General features: G+C 35.0%; 1 protein-coding gene across 1 annotated transcript; it reads left to right on the forward strand.

The window, feature by feature from the left end:
* Nucleotides 1-174: 174 nt before the first annotated feature.
* On the forward strand, nucleotides 175-24,115 carry LOC121970121 (COP9 signalosome complex subunit 6-like). Its single transcript, XM_042520594.1, has 9 exons — nucleotides 175-591; nucleotides 737-825; nucleotides 1,820-1,913; nucleotides 4,155-4,216; nucleotides 4,300-4,378; nucleotides 4,497-4,589; nucleotides 23,382-23,482; nucleotides 23,652-23,707; nucleotides 23,845-24,115. Exons 1-9 carry the CDS (start codon nucleotides 303-305, stop codon nucleotides 23,924-23,926), a joined length of 945 nt encoding a protein of 314 aa, XP_042376528.1. The 5' UTR covers nucleotides 175-302; the 3' UTR covers nucleotides 23,927-24,115.
* Nucleotides 24,116-25,006: the final 891 nt, after the last annotated feature.

Raw genomic sequence — 25,006 nt, forward strand, 5'->3', positions numbered from 1 at the left:
TTTTTTATGCTCTTCCAAATAATAAATTAGTTTACTGATTATTTAATATTATTATTTTCTATTATAAATTATTTATCACTGCACAATTTGCATGGCTAAAATTTTATATATTTAAAGTTAATTTCATAAGTTGAATTTTTAATATGATTTTGAAGGAATTTGATAAAATAAAATAAAATATAAATTGGAAAAGAAAGTTGGAACGAACTTTACTAGAGGAGAAAGACAGCGAGAAGGGCAGAGGATCGGGTTCTCTCTTCGACTCTCGCGGCAGCGGCGGCGAAGAGCGGGGCGGCGCAGCGATGGCGTCCTCGTCGGCGGGCAGCGGGCTGACCTTCAAGCTCCACCCGCTGGTGATCGTCAACATCTCCGATCACCACACCCGTGTCAAGGCCCAGACTCATCACACTGATGATGGTAGCGGAAGCAGCGGCGGCAGCGGCGGTGCTGCGACTGCGGTCCGCGTATTCGGATGTGTCATCGGCGTCCAGAGAGGCCGAACTGTCGAGATCTTCAACAGCTTCGAGCTCCTCTACGACCCCCTTACCCACTCCCTGGACCGCTCCTTCCTCGAGAAGAAGCAAGAGCTCTGTAATCAAACTCCCACGCCCTATTTCCATGACCATTTCTGTTTCTGGCATTCTAGCTTGCTGACGGTGTTGGATCTCGTTGATCCCGCTCTAGGGTTTGGTTGTTTCTTGTTATTTTAAGTGACTTATGCTTTACTCTGGCGCAGATAAGAAGGTATTTCCTAACTTCTATATACTGGGTTGGTATTCAACGGGTAGCGAAGCACAAGAATCAGATCTGCAGATCCATAAAGCTGTAAGTTTGACATTCTCGTTATAGATCTCAATTTCATCTCATGGTTCTATTTGGTTATTTTCTTATTCTAGGATAGTTATATGGCTTATTTAATGTTGGCTTAATTAATTTATCTGTGCTCATTCTTCTTGATCAGAAAAATGCAACTTACTTGGTTATCAGAGTGTACAGCTCTAGCTCATTTATGTGGATGTGACAACACAATGACCTGGATTATAAAACAAGTCTTTCTTTTTTTTTCCAAAGAAAATCATATTTCTTAATCTCTCTGAAGACCATCTTCATTTGGCCTATTCTATATTTATTTCATTTGTAAATTTGATAGTTAGATACATTACTTTGTCATGTTTATTTCCTTCAGGGATGCTATTTGATTTCCCAACATTCTACTAGCTAAACTACTGTATTTTAATAAGACTGCTGAAATAATCTTCCCTATCTTATTCTATGACATTTTCTGTTAGTTCAGAAGTTTTGTTCATTTGTAATCTAAATTATGAAAAAGATTGATATAAGATTTGTCTGTTTGATTTCCCAGCTTTCAATCATATAGCCTCTACTAAATAAACTACTGTATGTTGTAAGACTGCTAAAGTAATCATCCCTATCTTATTCTATGACATTTTCTGTTATTTTAGGTTCACAAGCTTTGTCCATCTGTAGTGTAAAATATGAGAAAGATTGATATGAGACTGCCATTTGGTATCTGCATGGATTTTATTGTACCAAATACATGTAAATGATTTTGAAAAGGTTAATGTCTCAATGAACTAATCATCTTTACGAAATTGAAAATTTCACTAGAAAGTTATTCTATACTTCAATTTTTGAGTCTTTCTTTAAGATTTTGTTCTTGTAAGATGCTTCTTGTCTTGGTTTGGTTTTGTGATGCTTCTGTTATATGTTACACTTGCAATTTTTCTGAGTACTTTAATGAGGATATAGTTATTTCTCTATTTTTTTTATTTCTTATGTAACATCTTTTGTTAAGCAGTTGATGGACATTAATGAGAGTCCAGTTTATGTTCTTCTAAATCCTGTGATAAACCATTCTCAAAAGGATCTTCCACTTACCATCTATGAAAGTGGTACGTGAACATGCTCTTACAATTTTGTAGGATTCATTCAAGGATGTTAGGAATTAATGGTCATATCAGTTTCTTCTTGCCATTCAGCGATCAATGTGGACTTAACATAATACTTCCATTTGATTTAGTATTAATTATATATTTTTTATAATTGCAATTAGTTTCAATTTAAAGAGTTGTATAGCAATTTGGTTCATACTGAGGATATTTTGTAGGAGTTAGAGTTAGGAAAGAGTGACAAACTTTATTTGTAATATTTTTACAATAATAATATCAAGCAAGTTAGTCCAAACAATTTCTTTCACTTTTATCCTCTTCCATGAAGATCTGAGTTCTCTTCTCCCAATAAATCCAAGGAGATTTAGGTTCTCCTTTCCATACACAAACACTACTTATCCTTGGTATCTGATCCTCTCAGCTTGTGTGTATCCTTAACACCTAGTACCATAGCCATTCCACAGTTGACCCATTTAATGTACTAGAGATACTTATAGCGGCTCACTACAACTTCTCAGATAGTTTTGTTGAGGTCATATGACCTATTTGGAGACCACAACAGGAGCATAACATTAGGAAGAAGAAAACTCGACCTTTATTTTGGAAGCCCCACTATGAATATATGTTGTTAACTCAACAACACTTGTTGAACAACTCGAGGTGAAGACTAGCTAGGGGTGTAAATGCTGAGTCTAGTCGAGCTTGAACAGTTTGATGGTGTTCAAGCTTGTTCATTTTCTTAACGAGCCTGTTCAAGTTTGTTTATTAAAAATCTTATTGAGTTGAGACGAGCTCGAGCTTTTTATCAAGCTTAACTAACTACATTGTAGTCCTTGTAATTTAGGTTAACCATTGATTTAATGCATTACACATATTTTCTTATTTTTAACATATTATGAATAATTTAAGATTGTAAAAAATATAAATTACTAAATTTTTATGTATTTTAGATTAAAAATTGAGGAATTAATTTATAATTATGAGCTCACTAGCATGTGTGTGTGTGTGTGTGTGGGTGGGTGTGCGTGTATATATATATATATAACCCTATTATGCTATCTGACTCCCGTGTGCGACTCTCACAAACATTCGAGTGCCCGGATCATTTCTGGGCGCCTCGCACACCAAGTCGGGCATGGGAGTTGGGCAACATATATATATATATATATATATAGAGAGAGAGAGAGAGAGAGAGAGAGAGAGAGTTTAGCCTGCACACCCGTTCGGTGCACACTCTTGGACGGGTCCAAGTGCCCAGGAGTGTGCACCAAACGGGTGTGCAAACTATCAAACCCATATAAATGAGCTTTTGTCGAACCAATCGCCGAGCATGTTCATGAATGTCCAGTTCATTTACAACTCTAGCCATGGCACATCCACCTACTTCAGTCTAATGCCAAGGTCATGTTCTCCTTCTTTGTTGACTTGGTCACCTTCTCTCTGTGCCCACTCATTTTTGCCCTTGGATATGCTGCCTCCATCTTGCCCGTCGAATGAGCTATAGTGTCTTTGGGGGATTTCCTTATATATAGTTTCTAGTGCTGAATACTGTCTTGATATTTTGTTCTTATTGCAAATAGAAGATCATCTGTATTTGCTTGATTCCCCACATATGTTGAGCTAAATTCTCATGTGTATTAGTCTAAAGGCATTTGACATTGCAGAACTATGCCCTTTAATTCACAGTAATTTAGGTACTTATCGATCATGGTAAGTAATTCTCTTTGATTTATTAGATTGCAGCAAGTTCTGTATGTTCTTGGATTATCCTTGAATCTGTTGGTGAAGGGGGAACCTTCCATATACTTTAGCAGTAAACTTTCTATATTGGAACTTTGTCAAAGTTCATTGGCACCTAGGGCTTGCTTGAGTTGATACTATGGTTTGCTCATGCTTGTTTATGCTAACATGATGGTTTTGTATCTAAATTGATTTAATGATGATGCAGCATGAGAAACTATCTGTTGAATGTTCCACACAGCTCACTAGGGTATGTTATATAATATCCAATTCTAGTTGGCACAATGGTATAATTTCCATTTATATATGCTTGTGATATTGGCGAAGTTCATGCCGGACTACACACTAACCTTTAATACGCAAATTAAGTTGGCATGCTTAGTTGCATACATAAGTTGTGGTTCATTTTATTTGTTTTTGATGACCTGGATTTTCAATTCATTTCTTGAGGCATGACTAACAATCAACATTTCTTGCAACTGCTATTTGTGATCATCTTACCAGAGTTGCACATTATTGATGGAATCCCACAGCTCATATTTGTTAGATCAAGTTACACTATAGAGGTGCTATTCATTTTTCTAGTCATCAAGTTGTATTTTGGATGTTAACTAGTGTTATAAGCCAAATGTATTTTTTCCCATTTAAGACTGTTGAAGCAGAGAGAATTTCAGTGGACCATGTGGCACATCTAAAACCATCTGATGGTGGATCTGCTGCAACTCAATGTGAGCCTCTTTTTGTCATTTTGCATTAAAGATGGCATATTATTGTTTATTTTAAGCTTGTGAATAATATTATATTCATTATGAAAGTGGAAATCACAAATACATGTACCTTCAACAGTGGCTGCTCATCTTACTGGCATACACAGTGCTATTAAAATGCTGAATAGCAGGATCAGAATCATTCATCAGTATCTTGTTGCTATGCAAAAGGGTAGGCACACTGGCTTGCATCTACTTTTCATGTGTCTACCATATTCCATTTTGTTATTCGATGGGTGTTTCATATGACTGTGACATGTCACATGTTTTTATTGACTTCTTATTATGCTGATGTAGCTACTTTTACACACGGATAATTGAATATCTTACTGCTTACTTTTCTCTAGAACTAAATATAGAAAAGTGTACTGAGTAGTGAGTACTAACTTACATGGATGTCAACATACATGTAGCTATGTTGCATTGTAATCCAGTTTTTTTCTTGTTCCCTATGTGTGCATCATTGCCTATCCAACTTGATTTTGAACTCTATAAATATTTGATTATGATAATAATTTGCTTTGATGAGATTAGTTAAATAAAGGATGATTGAGGTAAATTAACAAAAATTTGTGACACTAGGGAAGATTGGAGTTGATAATGATGTGATCATTTGTTTAAACCGAATATCAATTCAAAAGGTAGTTCTAAATGACTCTTTGCTATATTGGCATTTATATGCTTGTCCGACCTAAAGCTCTTCCCATCATAATATCAGTAACATTGAGGGACGGGCCAAGGAAAATACACTGGTGAGAGGAAAAGTGTAGGCAGTCTTTTATTCCATTATTTTTTGTTCTTGTTGATGGTGTCTTAACTATTGCCAATAAATCCATTGGAAATTAAATTTTCCCTTGTTCATGGTTTGTTGTTTAAAAAAAACATGTTTGCATGATGCTGTTCAACTCCTTGATTGAAGCCTTATTATGGTATACTCAGACATTAATTGATCCAAATCTTCTGTCTCCTATTTATATATTACCTTGATTGCATACTGTAGTCCTGACCATGTAGGCCACACCAACCCAGTCCAGAAATTCAGAGCTATCCCATTCCTCCTAAGGTGAGCATTAAAAGTATTTTTTTAATCCATCTAGCCAGACTGCCAATGCTTTTCTATTTACGGTGCTGTCTAGTGTTATTGGACTCCAGTCCCTTTTTTTTTTGGATTAATTCAGATCATAGTTGTGAAAAGTGTGCGCTTGGCTGCGCCTAGGCGCAAGGCGCAGCTAAGCACGCCATTTGCGCCTAGGAAGTGACTCAGGTGCAATACTTGAATGAAGTGCGCTTAAGCGCGCGCCTTTTGAGAGGTTAACGCGTGCTTAAGGTGTGATTTTCCTCATCTCATTGAAGTTTTAAAAAAAAATAAAAGCCCAACTCATACCCTTTAATTAGGGCATCTCTAATGGTTAAATCTCTCAATGAGCTTTTTTGTATTAGTTCCTAATATACCACATCAATGCCACATCAAAAATATAAAAACCACATCAAAAATATAAAAACCTAGTATTCTCTCCATAATAAAAAAAAAGACCTCCATACAACTTTTTGGTGGCCCGATTTTACAAATCATATATCTTTATTTATTATTTTTTCATTTAATATCTCTATATAATTTTCATTTAATATTTTAATTAATTATGATCTTTAATTTAATTTATTTATAATTTATAATTAATAAATTAATTAACTTATGATTTTTAATATAATTAAATTTATAATTTTCATTTAATATTTAATTAACTTATGAATTTTAATTTAATTATAGTCATAGTTATTTAAGATGTACATAAGGCACTTTGAGTATAGATTTTTATAATTCAAACATATAGAGAGAATTTCTATCAAAATATTTTACTAACAAAATTCAAATATTTTACAAACTATTAAACAATAATGTAAATATAAAATTCACTGTGGCACTGCATTTGTTTCCAAAGGGTGTACTTGTTTCCTATTTTACCCCTTTTGCTAACCACTGTGGTGTTGCATTTAAAGAACAATACCATTATAGTTTTGTATTTCAAAGAACATCACCACTGTGATGTTGATTTTCAAAATATTGCATCAAATTGGTGAAATAAGGTCATCTCCCATGCAAGGTTTATGAGAGGTTTGTAAAATCAAAATAACTAAATAAAAAGCCTAGAACCATTTGTAAAGGTGAGGTTTGAGGTTTTAGTCTAAGAGCAATAGTGAAAACTCAAACCTGTTCCTTTGTCTCGAAATTGATATAATATGCACAGAGTCATACAATTGCATGTTATGAATTGGATCACAAAAAAGCTCATTTAGAATTCTAACCATTGGAGATGTTCCAATAAGTTTTCATATTATTGATATGACATATTGGGATCATTAAAAAAAAGCTCATTTAGAACTCTAACCATTGGAGATGCCCTTAGGGGAGGTTGATGTTGATTTTTTAGGGGAGAGGAAGAGTCAGACAATGAAATAAGTTTCTATGGGACTAAGAGCATCTCCAATACAAGATTTTTGGAAAGGTTTGTGAAGCAAAAAAGCTCGAACCATTGTGGGCATAAGGTTTGAGATTTTTAGTTTAAGAGCATTAGTGAAAAATTCAAACATGTGTTTTTCACTCAAAATTAACCATGTGAGTGAGGCTAGTAATTAATTAACAATGAGGTTTAAGGTTTGTCGGGTGGTTTTTTGATTGTGGAGAGAGTAGTAGGTTTTTATTTTTATGATGTGACATATTGGAAAATACAAAAAAGCTCATTTAGAGATCTAAGGGCATCTCTAATGGTTAGAGCTCTAAATGAACTTTTTTTATGATCCCAATATGCCACATAATAATATGAAAGCTTATTGAAATATCTCCAATGGTTAGAGCTCTAAATGATCTTTTTTGTAATCCAATTCTTAGCATGGGTTGCATGACTTCATGCATATTACATCAATTTCGTGACAAAAGTGCAGGTTTGAGTTTTCACTACTGCTCTTAAACTACAATCCTCAAACCTCATCTGTACAATGATTCGAGACTTTTTATTCAACTTTTTGGATTTTACAAATTTCTCATAAACCTTGCATTGGAGATGCTCTAAGGGAGTTGATGTTCATTTTCTAGGGAGAGGAAGAGTCACGCAAGTTGCAATCCTCGCGATCATAGCTGAGGGGTTGCGCAACCCCGCGGCAGCGTCGAAGTCGTGCGAGCTCGCGAGTGGTGTCGAATTTTAGATTTTTTTTAATTAAACTTAGGTTAATTATTTTAATCAACTCCTAGCTGTGGAATTGGATGAAGAGAAAAAGAACTTAAATCTTTTTCATTATTTTATAATTTACAAGAAGTCCAATAAATAAGAGGATGCAAGAGACATTAGAAAGAAAGATTACAAACAAAAGGAAAATAAAAATCTCTCTTAATTACAAATTTAATTCCTTTCCTTCCGTGCCAATTTCTATTAATCACAGATTTAATTCCTTTCCTTCTATGTCAATCTCTCTTAATTATGAAATCAAATCAGATCGGAATATTCTTTAATGTTGTCAAATCAAATCAGAATATTCTTTAGTAATGTCAACACTCTCCCTCAAGTTGGTGCAAAGATATCTATCATGCCCAACTTGTTGACTTGAAATTCAAATGCTTGTTTCAACAAGCCCTTAGTCAACACATCTGCCACTTGCTGTGAAGTTGGCACAAATGGCATGCAAATTATCCCTTCATCGAGTTTCTCCTTTATAAAGTGTTGGTCAATCTCAACATGCTTTGTTCTGTCATGTTGAACTGGATTTTGAGCAATGCTGATCGTTGCCTTGTTATCACAGTACAACTTCATAGGGAGATTAATTTCCTTAGTAAGATCTTCTAGGACCTTCTTAATCCAAAGAACCTCACAGATACCTTGAGCCATAGATCTAAATTCTGCCTCGGCACTGCTTCTTGCAACTATACTTTGTTTTTTGCTTCTTTAAGAAACTAAGTTACCCCAAAGAAATGTACAGTACCCTGAAGTTGACCTCCTATTAGTGATTGATCCTGCCCAATCAGCATTAGTATACACCTCAATCCCTCTCTTATCAATTTTCCTAAAGAAGAGTCCTTTCCCTGGAGTCCCTTTCAAATATCGAAGAATTTGATATGCAGCTTCAAGGTGCTCTTTAAATGGAGAATGCATAAATTGACTTACCATACTCACAGCAAAAGCAATATCAGGGCGTGTGTGTGACAAGTAAATCAACCTTCCAACCAATCTTTGGTACCTTCCTACATCTGCAGGAGTTCCCTGTTTGACTTCTCCAAGCTTAACACTAACATCTATTGCCGTTTCTGATTGTCTGCAGTCATTCAATCCAATTTCTTTTAAAAGATCCAGAATATACTTCTGTTGGGTAACCACAATGCCCTTCTTGGATCTTGCAACTTCCATTCCCAGAAAATATTTTAGTTGACCCAAGTCTTTAATCTCAAATTCTTTTGCTAAGCTTTGCTTTAATCTGCTCATTTCTTCAGCATCATCACCAGTCAATATTATATTGTCCACATAAACAATCACCACTGAAATCTTGTTTTTGGTGGATCTTTTAGTAAATAGAGTATGATCAGATTGACCCTGAATATATCCTTGACCTTTAACAAACCTTGTAAACCTGTCAAACCAAACTCTGGGGGACTGTTTGAGTCCATATATAGACTTTCTCAGCTTGCACACTTTACCCCTAAATTTCTCAGTGAATCCAGGTGGAGGTTCCATATAAATCTCCTCTTCTAGGTTCCCATTTAAGAATGCATTCTTCACATCTAGCTGATTCAATGGCCAATCAAGGTTAGCAACTATAGATAAAAGTATTCATACTGTGTTTAATTTAGCAACAGGAGAAAAAGTCTCAGAGTAGTCTACTCCATAAGTCTGAGTGAACCCTTTAGCTACCAGGCGGGCCTTGTACCTCTCCAAGGATCCATCTGAGTTGTATTTCATAGTAAATACCCACTTACAACCAACAACTGTCTTCCCATTAGGAAAATCCACTTTCTCCCAAGTAGAGTACTTCTCCAAAGCTTTCATCTCTTCAAGAATAGCTTCTCTCCACTCAGGAACATTCAGGGCTTTTGGATGCTGGTAGGAACGGATACACTAGACAATTGTGAAATAAATGTACAATAGGAAGGTGAAATATTTTCATACGACACAGAGTTTGACAGGGGATATTTTGTACAAGATCTAACACCTTTCCTAAGAGTAATGGGAAGATCCAGTTGACTAGAAAACTCAGGATTACCTGGAAGATTGGGTCCTTGTGAATCATGAATTTCATGATTGAACCTCTGATTGGATTCTTGAGGATGCTGGGAACTAGGGCCTTCCTTCTTCTTTGAATAGGCCAGACCTTTATATCGTTTCCCATCCATTTATGTTATTTCATATTGTTTATTTGAGATGACATTATCACAGAGTGTTCTTGTTTGTCAATAGACTCAATATTTTCCCCATTTTCTACCTCTTTTAGTGATAGAGCATCATTAGGAACAAGTGCAAAGGTTAAGTCAGATTTATCAATACATTCATCTTTATTAGGTTTGTTCTCCCCCTGAAGATGAGTGTTTTGGTATGAAGTTCCCTCAAGAAAAGTGACATCCATAGAGACAAATATTTTTTTCGAAATTGGATCAAAGCATTTGTAACCCTTTTTATTGTTAGGGTATCCTACAAATATGCATTTATGTGCTTTTGGATCAAGTTTTGATTTTCTAGGATCAAAATTATGAACAAATGCAACACTTCCAAAAATTTTTAAAGGGATGTTTGTCACTAACCGAGAATTAGGAAAGCATTCTGTGAAAACCTGGATTGGACTTCTAAACGACAAATTTCGGGTTGGCATTCGATTAATCAAATAGGTTGGATACTTAGGAACCTTAGTTGTAATTTCAAGGAGATGTTTGTTTTTCCTTTCAGCAATCCCATTTTGTTGGGATGTATAATTACATGAACTTTGGTGCACAATTCCTTTCTCATAAAAAAAAATTCCCAACATATTGTTAAAGAATTCCATTCCATTATCACTTCGAAAAATTTTAATCTGAGTCTGAAATTGAGTTTGAGCCATGTTATAAAAAATTTTGAACATCATTGCAGCCTCAGATTTTTCTTTTAGCAAAAAATCCCATGTGACCCTAGTATGATCGTCAATGAAAGTAATGTACCATCGTTTCCCAGAAAGAGTGGTAACCCTAGAAGGACCCCAAATATCACTATGAATCATAGTAAAAGGTGCTAATTTTTTGTATGGTTTAGGTTGAAAAACAGATCGATGATGTTTTGCTAATTCACAAAATTCACATTGAAAAACTAACTGCTCTTTATTAATAAACAGCTTGGGAACCAACAACTTTAAATATTGAAAGCTAGGATGACCCAATCTATAATGCCATAACAAAATTTCACTATTATTTGGAACAGAAATAGAGTTGAAACAAGTTTTACGGTCTAACCCTTCATTAAAGAGGTAAAGCCCACCATCCTGTTTAGCATCCCCAATCATCTTCCCCGAGGTTAAATCCTGAAATTCACAATGCGAGAAACAAAAATTAGCTCTACAATTATGATCATGGATGAATTTACTGATGGATAGAAGATTGTAGGAAAGGATGAGAACATGTAGAACATCTTTCAATGTTATAGATTGAGAAATAGGTACTAGTCCTTTTCCTGCAACAGTAGCAGAAGAACCATCTGCAATTTTGTTTTTTTGATTCCCTGCACTTGGTGTATAAGAAGAGAAATATTGCGAAATACTAGTCATATGATCAGTAGCACCTGAATCTAAGATCCAGAAGCCATTAGATTTGGTACATGCAAGGGTACCGATGGGAACAATACTTGAATCAGCAAGGGCACATGAAGGATTAGAATTTCCTAAGGATTGGGACTGAAATAGTTTTTGTAAGTGCTCCATTTGTTCCTTAGTGAAGGGAAAAGATTCTGAGGAAGACTGATGCTTTGGATCAGAATGGTTCACATGAAGGGCACGACTTTCATGTGCTCCCCCTAACTTGTTATCACTGCCCTGTTTCTTCTTTCCATATGCTGGTTTTCCATGCAACTTCCAGCTATTTTCACATGTGTGCCACGGTTTTCTGCAATAGTCACACCAAGGCCTTTGCTTTTCTACACCACAAACTGCAATAGCGGACCCTTCCATTTCTGGTTTTGATTCAGGAATATTTTTTAGCATCACATATCGTCTTGCTTCTTCCCTACGTACTTTTGGGAAAACTTCTCTTAGAGGAGGTAAAGACTTTCGTCCCAGAATACGCCCTCAAACCTCATCGAGTTCCTTGTTCAAACCAGCCAGGAACACAAATACCCGACCTCTTTCTATTTTTTTTTTATAGCGAGCACTATCATTTGGATTTTCCCAATCTTCTTCTTCAAACAAATCCAACTTCTGCCAAACAATCATCATTTTATTATAATAAGTTGTTACCTCACGACCTCCTTGCTCCATTTTCCACTGTCGAGTGTTTAATTCGAACAATTGAGAATGATTGTCCAAATCTGAATATGTTTCTCTAACAGCTTCCCACACATCTTGAGTTGTGGGTATAAATATAAATGACTTTTCAATCACAGGATCCATAGAGTTTATTAACCAAGCAGTGACCATAGAATTTTGAGACCGCCATTGCTCGAATCTTGGATCCTTTGTGGTTGGAGGTTTGATTTCACCATTGAGATACGCAAGTTTTCCTTTGCCGTCTATTGCCAATCGTACTCTCTGAGACCACTCAAGATAATTTTTTCCATTCAGTTTATGAAGAGTAATCTGGAGAGATCCAGTAGAGTTGTCAGGAAGAAAACCCGCCATCGGTTGAGCATTTGCTTGGGCTTTTGCCTCCAAAGGCATCATCTCCCAGCATCCGAAGATGTTGGACCAGAGCCAACCATGGCTGCCTTGAAATTCATCCTTACATCCTATTGCTCTGATACCATGTGGAATTGGATGAAGAGAAAAAGAACTTAAATCTTTTACATTATTTTATAATTTACAAGAAGTCCAACTTAAATAGGAGGATGCAAGAGACATTAGAAAGAAAGATTACAAACAAAAGGAAAATAAAAATCTCTCTTAATTACAAATTTAATTCCTTTCCTTCTGTGTCAATCTCTATTAATCACAGATTTAATTCCTTTCCTTCTATGTCAATCTCTCTTAATTATGAAATCAAATCAGATCGGAATATTCTTTAATGTTGTCAAATCAAATCAGAATATTCCTTAGTAATGTCAACACTAGCTATGATGGAGATAATCTAAAGAGGCTTTATTAGACCTTAATAAAATTATTTAATTAATTTTATATTTCATTTGTTTTAATTTAAAAACTATAATAAAATTTTTATTTATTTATTTATTTATCTATTTTCATATATTTTTGTTTTTTTAAGATTATTTTTTATATTGTTTACTTTTTAAATATTTATGTTAAATATTTTAGTTTTTAATTAATATATTTTATATTTAAAAAATATTGAAACTATATCGGCACAGCACGATACGATACCGAAACCATATCGTTCCGGTCTAAGACCGAAACATCGGCATGGGTCAAAATTTTAAAACTTTATTAAAGTTGTACTTTTTTAAAAAAATAATAATAAAAAAAAAGCAACCCAGTGCACGAAGCTCTCGCCATGCGGGGTCCCGGGGAAGGATCCATTGTACGCAGCCTTACCCTACTTTTCCAGGCTTTTTGTTTAAATTAATATATTCGATAAATTTACAAAAATATATAAATGACTATAATTAAATTAAAATTCATAAGTTAATTAAATATCAAATGAAAATTATAAATTAAAAATCACAAGTTAATTAATTTATTAATTATAAATTATAAATAAATTAAATTAAAGATCATAATTAATTAAAATATTAAATGAAAATTAATAAATAAAGAGATGTGATTTGTAATGTAGGGCTCACAAAAAAGTTGTATGGAGGTGTTTTTTATTGTGGAGAATAATAGGTTTCTATATTCTTCATATGACATTGATGTAACATATTAGGAACTACAAAAAAAGCTCATTGGGAGGTTTAACCATTGGAGATGCACTAATTGAAGGTATGAGCTGAGCTTTATATTTTTTTAAAACTTTAATAAGGCGAGAAAAATCGTGCCTTAAGTGCATGTTAACCTCTCAAAAGGGGCGCGCTTCATTCAAGTACTGCGCCTGGGTCATTGCCCAGGCGCACATGGCGCACCTAGCTGTGCCTAGGCGTAGCTAGTTGCACGCTTTTCACAACTATGATAATAGTCACTTGTATATTTTTTAAAATTTATCGAATATATTTATTTTCAAAACAAAGAAGTACAACTTTAATTATTACTAACAATTTATGAAATAAAACATTCTAATTAAATACTTCATAAAATAATTCATTTTAATTATTTTTTAATATTATTTTATCATTAATTATTGCATCTACCCCTAAGAGAAAAAAGAACCAAATCTGCTCTTGAACTAAAAACCCCAAACTTAACCTTCATAATTATTCAAGTTTTTTTGTTGAGCTTTTTTGATTTTATAAACCTTGTATTAGAGTTGCTCTTACATTTTAAATTAATTAGGTTTCATTAACTTTGCATGCGATATATTTTCTTGCGTGACTCTTCCTCTCCCATATAAAATGAACATCAACCTCCCTTACGACATCTCCAATTGTTAGAGCTCTAAATGAACTTTTTTTTGTATTTTTCAATATATCACATCATAGACATAAAAACCTACTACTCTCTACATAATAAAAAAAAACTCGACAAACTTCAAACCTCATTCAAACCTTATTGTTATTTAATTACCGGCTTCACTCACATGGTTAATTTCAAGAGAAAAAAATAGGTTTGAATTTTCACTAATGCTCTTAAAATAAAAATCTCATGCCCATAATAGTTCGAGCTTTTTTTTGTTTCACAAACCTCTCCAAAAACCTTGTATTAGAGATGCTCTTAGTCTCTTACAAACTTATTTCGCTGCCTAACTCTTCTTCTCCCTAAAAAATCAACATCAACCTCCCCTCCCACTCAAGGCATCTCCAATTGTTAGAGTTCTAAATGAGTTTTTTTAATGATTCCAATATGCCACATCAACAATATGAAAATTTATTGAAACACTTCCAATGGTTTTTGTGATCCAATTCATAACATGCAATTGTATGACTCCATGCATATTACATCAATTTTGAGACAAAAGGGCATGTTCGAGTTTTTACTACTCTTAAACCAAAACCTCAAACCTCACCTCTACAAATGGTCCTAGGTTTTTTATTCATTTTTTTTATCATTTACAAACTTTTCATAAACCTTTCATTGGACGTGCCCTTATTTCACCAATTTGATGTTGTATTTTGAAAATCAACGTCACAGTGGTGATGTTCTTTGAAATACAGAACTATAATGGTACTGTTCTTTAAACGCAACACCACAGTAATTGCCGGGTGGGGTAAAATGGGAAACAAGTACTATCACACCACGGAGGAGTCCCTGCCCGACAAACGGACAACATCTCCCCCCTTGTCACAATATTCTAATCATGGATATATAGTCACACGGTTGTACAAATATAATAATCTACAGCCTACACAGTTGGAATCATACACAATCACACAGGATAATAAGCAGCTCACATAGCTGTAACAAAAACACAGCGGAAAACAAAATGTAGGTCACCCAAACCAAAATGATAAACTGCATGCCGACACGGCTTAAACACAACAAGTAGCATAAAACAGTAAAGATAGCCACAACGCTAAATACCAAGTCTAAGTTAAAATTGTTATAATACCGAATCCTCTAAGAAAACCAAGGAAATGCAAGTAAAGCATAAACAAAGTAAAGACCGTCCTCAGATATGATGTGGGACCAGCAGAAAGGATACTCCAAGTAACTCTGCAACATCTACATGTTACCTTAGGAACATTAAAGTACAAATGGGGATAGTGAGTCTGGTGACTCAGCGGATAATAGACATGATAGTGCAGGGTCAATATAAAATATAGAGATCAAAGTATACAGTCTCAGTAAGGAAATAAGAATATGATCATATATGACATAATAAATGCACATAATCATAATTGACATAATAAATGCACATAATCATAATTGACATAATAAATGCACATACTCAATCTGGATCTAACACAGTATAGTGATGAGTACACTCGCTAGGGATCAGCAACATCTACTCTGAGCAATATAAATGATAACATATATATCAAATGCAACATATCACAAGCATATGCAAATATATCTCCAAAAGATGCACTGCATCATATGCATATGCATGTGTATGCATCACTTCTACACTCAACTCCAGCTACCACGATATTTGTGTGGCCGAGTGGGCAGGACTATGATAACTGCTTGCATCTCCAGCTACCACTACATCAATGTGGTTGAGACGGGGATGTAGAGTAGCCAGCTAACTGCATAAACGAGGGGTCATTACCTGCACGACTCCAGCTACCACTACTCAGAATGGACGAGCGAGCACAACAGAACAAGTTGAACCCAACTCCAGCTCACTATCCCTAAGTAGCCGAATAGACAGTGAATATGATTGACAACTCTCTCAACCACAGAGGGAGACTTAATTGTCAGCATATAAATAGTGTAATGATGAGCATGATGTAAATAATCATGATATTGACGCAGTCATCATCAATGCAACAACACAATCAATATAAGTACATCGATTATACGATCCATCTAACATCTAAATCTATAATTATGGGTAGATTCAATAGGTGTCTACTAAACAACAAATACAGAGAGTAGCAACACCTATAGTACACACCAGACGCGTATGCACACTACAACATAAGTATAATTAACATGATATCTCCAATAATCACATCAGACATGTATGCACATTACACCATAGGTATAATCAACATAATACCTCCAATAGTCACACCGAACATGTGTGCTCACCTGTATTCTAAAATGTGCCTTAGGGACCCGCCTAGGCGCTTGGCGGTGCTAGGCCACGCTCGGCGGCGGGCTTCCGGCGGTGCTTGGCGATATTGGGTGTTGTTGGACGCCCTAGGTGCCATGGAAATTCCGGTTTTTTTTGGCATTTAAAGCCCTAAATCCTCAATTATTTCAACTCCTCGCTTGCCTCTCGCCTCCTCTGGACGATCAGTAAGTTTTTAAATTTATGTTATGTAATTCTTTTTTTTTTTGTTTTTGCCTTCCGCGACACTTTTGATGTCATGGGAAGCGTCCGACGCCTTTCGGTGGCGCTGGACGCATCGTTGGAAGCTTCCGATGACACCGGAAGCTTCGCCAGAGGCTTCCGGCTGCGCCAGAAGGGTCACGAGATGCATCTAGTGTCGCTGGCGTTGGACGCGTCCCCAACGCTTTTGGTGCCACCGGAAGCCTCCGGCGAAGCTTCTGGTGCCATCGGAAGCTTCCAGTGATGTGTCCGACGCCGTTGGAGTTTGGCGCAGTGCTGCTGAACACGCGCGGCATCAACGATGGTGTCACGAGTTGTCGGGATGTTTTTTTAAAATTTATTTATTATTTATTTAATTCAACAATTCCTCACTTAAATAGGGTAATTCGAATAGGCTTTTATACACCCAAATTAAATTATCCGAATAAATTTTAAAAAAATATATTTAAAAATTCTAATAAATATTATTATTTAATTTATATTTAATAATAAAAAATTCCAATAAATTTTATTAATTCACATATTTATATTCATAATTTTATATTTAAAATTTTAGAAACATCTAATAATTTTTATTAATTCATATAAATTACATTTATATTCTAATAATATTTTCTTACTGATTTATATTAATATTTTTTACTGATTTATATCCTATAAATTTATTCTTAAATTACTTTTCAGGTTTTTACAATGGCGAGCAATCCATCTTCAACGACATCTGTCACTCAATTCGAATCTGGAATTCTTAGGAGAAAGTCAAATGACATCGAATGGGAATTTGAGATGTTGATTGATCCTAAGAACCGTGACAAAATTAATTGCAAGTTGTGTGAAAAAACGATGTCGGGGGAGTGTATAGGATCAAGGAGCATATTGCAAATATACCTAGAAATGTATCTGGTTGTCGAAAAGCATCTCAAGAAAATAAAAATAAATGTAAACAGTGAAATAGACGAAGAAGGTCCTAAAATTGAAGGGATAGATGAAATTAAAAAACCTTCTGCTTGGCTCCATGGATAGATATGCATTAGCAATTGCTTTAGAAAATAGTTCAGTGGGAGTAAAGTGCTTCGCCAAAAAAATTTAAATGAGGATCTTTTCAAGGAGAGAACTCAACAAGTTCAACAATATATTGGGAGATGAGTTCAACAATATCTCATTCAATGTTGTTGATAATGATAGCTTCAAGCAATTAATGGAGGCAGTGGATTGATTTGGACTAGGATTCAAGCCTCCAACTCAATATCAACTTAGGGAATCACTGTTGAAAGCCGAAGTTGAAAGAACAAAATAATTGCTAAAGAAGCATGAAGAAGAATAGGCAAAGAACGTGTGCTTGATCATAATAGATGCATGTAGTGATAGAAAAAGAAGCATTTTAAATGTGTGTTAATTGCAAGTTGGGTACTATATGTTTAGAGTCTAAGGAATCTTTAGATGAGACACATATAGCCGAACTTATTTTTGAGTATGTTGACAAGTGTGTTGAACAAGTAGGAGCTCAGAATATTGTTCAGATTGTAATAGACAATGCCACCAACAATATGGCCGCAGCTAAATTAATGAGAGAAAAGTGACTTGGCATCTTTTGGAGTTTATATGCAACTCACACTCTCATGCTTGAAAGTATTGGTAAGCTTCCACGATATAAATGGTTATTGAGCAAGCCAAGTCTTTTACCATCTTCATTTATGCTCACCATAGGACTTTGTCATTGATGAGAAGTTTCACGAAGAAGAGAGACATAGTCCGGTTAAGAGTTACTATATTTGCATCAAATTCCCTCACATTGCAAAGTTTAATTAAAAAAATCTAGTTTAAGAGCCATGTTTACAAGTGATATGTGGAAGAAATGTAAATGGTCAAAAACAAAGGGAAATTGGCTTAAGCATGAGTTTTTGGAATGATGTGACATTTTGTTTGAAAATATTTGCTCCTTTGGTAAGAGTTCTTTGATTAGTAGATGGAGATAGAAAGTCATTAATGGGTTTTTTATATGAGAAGCTTCTTTAAGCTAAAGAAGGCATCAAGATGACCCTGAACAATGTGGAATCAAATTATCAGCCGTAGTGATTATTGAGTCAAAAATGAAGGATAGACTTGATACATCATTGCATACCACTGTATTTTTGTTGAATCTCTATTTTTACTATAAAGATAGTTCTATTGCTCTTTATGAGGAGGTCGCGATAGAGATTTTTGAATGCATTGAAATTTTGTATGCCAAAGAGTTAGATCTACAAGATATAATTATTAACAAGGAATTGGCAAAACTACAGAGACAAAATTGGGTTATTTGGAAAAACATTAGCAGCAAAAGCATGTGAAAAAAATGATGATGCATTTGATCCATGTGTATGGTGGAGTACATAAAGTGCTTACACACCCAACTTGCTAAGAGTGGCATTGAGGATGCTTTCATCTGGGTGTGAAAAAAATTAGAGTATATTCGAGGGAGTAAGTTTTAAACTTTAAGTCTTTAATTAAAGTAAGTATTAATTTTTAAAGTTTTATATTCATGTTACTAACTATAATATTTACTCTCTCTCTCTCTTTTTTTAGATTCATACAAAGAAAAGAAATAGGTTGGATATCAACAGATTGAACAATCTAGTATTTGACCAATTTAATGCTAGATTGTTGAACAAACAAAAAAGAGAAAAAGAAAGGAATGTCGATGTCCTTCTTGCAAAAGATGCTTCAAATGTACAAGGTTGGATTGTGGATGATGGGGAAGATGATGAAGTTGAACTAGGTTCTAGGCTCACATGGCAAATGGTTGATGAAGCAAGTGGAGCAGAAGAAAATCTACAATTCTGAAGAAGCTTTAGAGTGAGAGAACTTCAAGAGGATGATTTTGCATCCAAAGAAGAAGAGGAGAATCACAATGATGATATTAAATTTGTGTCTGATGATAAATAAATTGTTGAAAATGATAGAGAAGTAGAATAAATTTGATGTTGAGTTTATGTTCGATGATATTGAGTTTATATCTAATGATATTTTATTAGTTGTGTAAGTTTAAACTCATGTTAAATTTGTTATTATTATGTTGGAGTTGTAATATTGTGAGTTATTATGTAAATTATGTTGATATCGAGGAATTCGCCTAGCGGCACCTAGTCCCCCCGCCTAGGCGGCCTAGGCACTAGGCATCGGTCTAGCGCCCGACTAGCACCTAGCGAATTTTAGAGCATTGATGCTCACACAACATAAGTATAATCAATATGATTTCTCTAATAGTACACACCAGATACGTGTGCACACACAACATGCAAATGTACAATCAACATGGTAACTCATATTGTACATACCGTATATATGTATATTCAATATCATGTGTATAATCAGCATGTTAACTCCTATAGTGTACACCATACACGTGTACTCACTACATGCATACAATCAGTCAACATGGTATTTCCTATAGTACATACTCTACATGTGTATACTCTACAGAATATGGATATCCAAAGCTAAGATTGCATAAGAAATTACTAGATCATCTCTAAGATCAAGCACGCAAGTATCAAGCATGGATAAATATGAGTAGATTTAAGGTATAATCCATCAATTAAAAATCATGCATTAAGTTCAATAAACTATAGAGGCCAAGAAAGAAGTACTCGCTTTTATTTGTTGATTATGCTAAACAATCATATGTCGAGATGCTTGTCACAAATCAGGGTCTTGCATCACATGTGTAATTTAGCTAATTACATATATTACAAATAGCTAAATCATATTCCAAAATATATAGCTAACCCTAAATCATTGATTAATCTTGGTTAATTTTCCTTTATTGATCAAATTGGATCTAAACCCAATCCCTGGTTTAATCCATCCGAAAGATTAAATTAAATTAGAGCCTCAATTCACGTTAACCATTTCACAATCAACATTGGCTTAGATACCCTAATTCTTCCTTAATCAAATTGCATTAGATTTATACATGATTCATCTCCCAACTCACCCAAATCCGGATGCTCCTCTATTGACTCGCGATCGGGGCAACTCGCTATCGGAAAATGTGGCCAGAGCTTGGTGAAACCGATGATTTCCAGATCAAGCACCCTACATCACAATCATGAATCAACATAGCTACATCTGAGCATTAAACCCAATTCCACAATGAACACTCCATATCTAAAATTAAACCTAATTATTGATCAATAACCTCTTTAAATTAGAGATTTTACCCTCAATTGATTCCTGATTTTTGTTCGAATCACTAACGTTTGCAAAGATTCTGGCCGAAACAATGTTGCTTGGCCGATACAGGGATTCTTGCTGGGAGCTTCACGTCGGACCAGGGGAAGAAGATCGGCACTAACCCTAGCGGTAGAAGGATACCCGGGGTGGAGAATCTAGTGGCTGTAGCTAGCCACCAATGGTCCAAATCCCCACCAGAATCAAATCTCTCTGTGAGGGGAGAGTCGAGAGTGAAGGCACGATTAGAGACAGAGACAGGGGTCGACTGGAGTAGTGAGGTCCAATGGTCGGAGCCATGGTGCACAGAGGTGGCAACAATGGATCGATGGCTAGATCGTGGCTCCCTACCCTTGGTCGAAGACTTCCCTGTGTGGGATGGCTTGGACGAAGGAGGAGATGTGGAGGAGGAGTTGGGCAGTAACTCTTAGCTGATGGTGAATCAAGGTCACGCGATTGGAGTGGCGCGACAAGGTCGCGACAGCAAGAGGGAGGCGAGAGACAGAGAAGGAAGGGCGGATGATGAGGATTGGATAGAATAGGGAATGAAGAGAAGAAACCTAGGTATTTATTTTTATACCTAGGTTAATTAATCTCAATCATAGGTTAATTAAATCAATCAACTCTCACTTAATTGATATCTCAAACAAGCTTTCTCTAAGCCTAATATATTCATCCCATTAAAACGTGTCATAACCGACTCTGTTTAAATCCCGAAATTTTTTTAAAAATTCCCGTAAAATCTAATAAGGCTATTTCTCAAATAATACTTATTATTAAATTTCCATATTTTACATGGGGTAAAATGGGAAACAACTGCACCCTTTGGAAACAAATGCAGTGCCACAGTTAATTTTATAGTAACATTATTATTTAATAGTTTGTGAAATATTTGAATTTTGTTAGTAAAATATTTTGGCAGAAATTCTCTAAATATGTATGAATTGTAAAAATTTATACTCAAGGCGCCTTACTTTAGTAAGGCATGTGCCTCACCTTGCGCCTAGTGCCTTAGGCCCTACAGCACCTATGTGTTTTTGGGCGCCTCACGCCTAAGGCAAATTCATGATTAAAAGGACAGCTCATTACACAAAGCTCCCGTCAATGCAGGATCCTATGGAAGTGTAGGACTTTATATGCAGTCTTATCCTGGATTGCAAGAGGAAGGCAAATTCATGATTAACCAAACTAAATCTAATTAAAACTGCCCAAATCTTAATCTGAGTAATAAGATCGATTCCTTTGTTCTTTCTTGTTTGAAGTAATCTAAACTTAATTATTGAGCCTAATAATTGGGTTAGCATGATCTAAGTAACAAATAATAGAAAAATGTACGTGTATACTAATATAGTATACAAATCAAACTCTATAGTGGTACGGCAAAATACTTGTGTACTAATAGGCCATGTGGCTTCCATATAAAGATTTTATTGAACTTCTTTATTTTTCCATTTTGACACATATATGTATGAAATTTAAAAGTACTTTATGTGATTGTATGAATGTGTGCAGTAACAGAAAGAAATAAGACAAAATTATGTACGGTGTCCTCAGTATTGTTTCATTAGTGGTTTCCTTTAGGAACCAGCTGCTAATTAAATGTAGCAGTAGCTGGTCTCTCCATCTTTCTTGGGAAGTGTATTCCCTCTATCACAGATGTAGGATGTCATCCATCTGCTGCTGAGAGTGCCAAGCACCCTTCCCCTGCATTGAGTTATCTCTTCTGTTGACATGTGTTGTGCTATGGATACTGCTACTATGAGTATGTTATAAGATATGCCATAGCATCTTTTGTTGTAAATCTGATTACTCTTATTTATGACATCCTTTATTGCTTTCCATATTCTGTTGATCTAAATATTTTATCTCATCCATGATGTAGTTTAAATTCGAAATAGCAAATTGGATGTTTAAGATCAGGAAGAATTTTCTCTTTTAAAAATTGGGGATCTATTAGCAACTCAGGTAATTTTTAATTCTTATGCTAGCGAATAAGTTATTTGGAAATAGGTGCATGTTTGCTCAAGTCATTTTAGGAATAAGTTGATTTTTTTTAGGACCTTTAAAAGAGATCCAAAACTTCTTATTGGATCTTCCAACTAATTAAATTTTATATCATCTTGTGAATTTGATTTCCTCTTTGTGAGTTTATCCATCTTGGTGTGGCATCAATTAATTTTATCCTTTTGTACTGGTGAAGAACCAACTCTGCATTGGATGTTCACTTTCTTCAAACTGCCGGATAGTATTTTGCTAGTTAGTGCTATTGTGAGGGATTATGGTGTGCTTTAAATAATAAATTATTTAGAAGAATTGATTAGCAGATGATGCTATGCCATCTTGCAGTATCTAACCTGGATCATACCAGGGCCATTGTATTGTTTCATGTGGTTTCAAGAAAGCATTGAGATGACTTTGTATGTTATATGCATCCTATTGTGCGAGTAGCTAATTGTTGATTGTAGGCTGACAGAAGTTGTGCCTTCACCTTTTAGAATTTACATGCATCGTATTATATGAGTTGCTAATCGTTGATTGTATGATGACACTCAGGTGAAGTCCCTCTGGATAACTCAATTCTCAGACAAGTCTCGAGTCTACTGAGAAGACTGCCAGCCATGGAATCAGAGAAGTTTCAGGATGATTTCTTGATGGTCAGTTAAATGCCTTTGACTCTCCTGATTTGTTTTCTGCTCATTTTGGCTCATTCTTTCATTGCATATTTCTTTGCCATTATAAGTTTATGATATTCACCTTTGGCCAAACATTTTATTTCCAGGTATCCCAATGTTCGAGTTACTAAAAAACTTCATTCTTTTGTAGGAGTACAATGAGACTCTTCTTGTAGCATACCTTGCCATGTTGACCAATTGTTCGAGGTATGAATATGTTTTAAAATATTGTACAGAAAACTTCCTAACAGTATTCACAAAAATATGTTGCCTTTTTTACATAAAAGGAAAATAGCGAATACTAACATTTTCGTGCAACATTTTTTGTTTTAAAACTCGTGCAGCACCTTGAATGATCTGGTTGATAAATTCAACGCCATCTATGATAGACACACCAAAAGAGGCGGCCGGACTGCCTTTATCTAGTTTTACTTTGGCATTTCCTCTGCAAATGCTCAATGGTTTTCAATCATTTGATGGATGTAGAGTTGGGATTTTGTTACCCCCAACTTGTTTCTTAAGAGAAAAAGGGTTATTTCATTTATGAAACTCTAGAAGAGGTACAAAATCTCATTATTTTTCTTTGCACACTTTGAGTGTCAGGCGAATTGATAAGTGTTTTTGTTTGCTTGTTTGTTTAGTTGACAAATATCACAATACAAACTTTGGATCAGCTGACTCTAAATACATTGGGTCAATATAACTTGATCTGAGGATGAGGATCACCAGGTTGAAGTAGAACTTCATCTGAGAATGAGGATGAGGATGACTAGATATGATGGATATGTGAAAGCTAGTGATTGATTCTTTAATATGTTTTTTCTTGGCATCATGGTTATACTGTTTAAGATCATGCTAATTCCATTCACAACTTAAGTCAGCCTAGTCTAGTCTTTGACAAACCACCCCCAAACACAATTGGTATTGTGCCGAACTAGGTTGTGTCATTAGCAAATCGGTCGGTTTGACACCAGAAGCTGTCTTGGGGCAGCAAGGTGAGATGCTTGAAGCTGAAGAAGGTGAGGGGTGAATAGGGATCGTATTGTAATTCTAACACTTTTGTTAATGGTTTGGCAGGGTTAATAGACGGAAATAATAACAATGCACTTACACGATGACATTTAGAGTGTGTTTGGTTTAAGTTATCATGTATAATCTTGGTTATGTGATTATCAGGTAATCACATAACCAAGGTTATGGGGAATAAAACATAACCAAATATTCTGGTAATTACATAATCAAGGTTATGGGGAATAAAACATAACCAAATGTTGTTTGGTTTAAACTAGGTAATGCAACAAAAACTTGTTTGTTTGAAGGTTTTAATGAATACTTTAGTTTAATATTTTACCGTATTACCCTTAATTACAAAATCAACTATACATAATAATAATAATATTATTATTATTATTTATTTTTTTATGTTTTTTTTACTTTTTTTTTCTTGTGTATTTTTTTACCTTTGTATGTGTTTTTTTATTTTTTTTAATGTTTTTATATTTTTTA

The sequence above is a fragment of the Zingiber officinale genome, chromosome 4A (assembly GCF_018446385.1).
Source record: "Zingiber officinale cultivar Zhangliang chromosome 4A, Zo_v1.1, whole genome shotgun sequence".
Classification (NCBI taxonomy): domain Eukaryota; kingdom Viridiplantae; phylum Streptophyta; class Magnoliopsida; order Zingiberales; family Zingiberaceae; genus Zingiber; species Zingiber officinale.

Bases quoted from the DNA above. Each gene is read 5' to 3' on its own strand.
- LOC121970121 (XM_042520594.1), top strand. From the start codon at position 303: ATGGCGTCCTCGTCGGCGGGCAGCGGGCTGACCTTCAAGCTCCACCCG. The intron at 4,590-23,381 runs GTAGGCACACTG...GATGACACTCAG, and splicing joins TCTTGTTGCTATGCAAAAGG to GTGAAGTCCCTCTGGATAAC. The intron at 23,483-23,651 runs GTCAGTTAAATG...ATTCTTTTGTAG, and splicing joins TTCAGGATGATTTCTTGATG to GAGTACAATGAGACTCTTCT.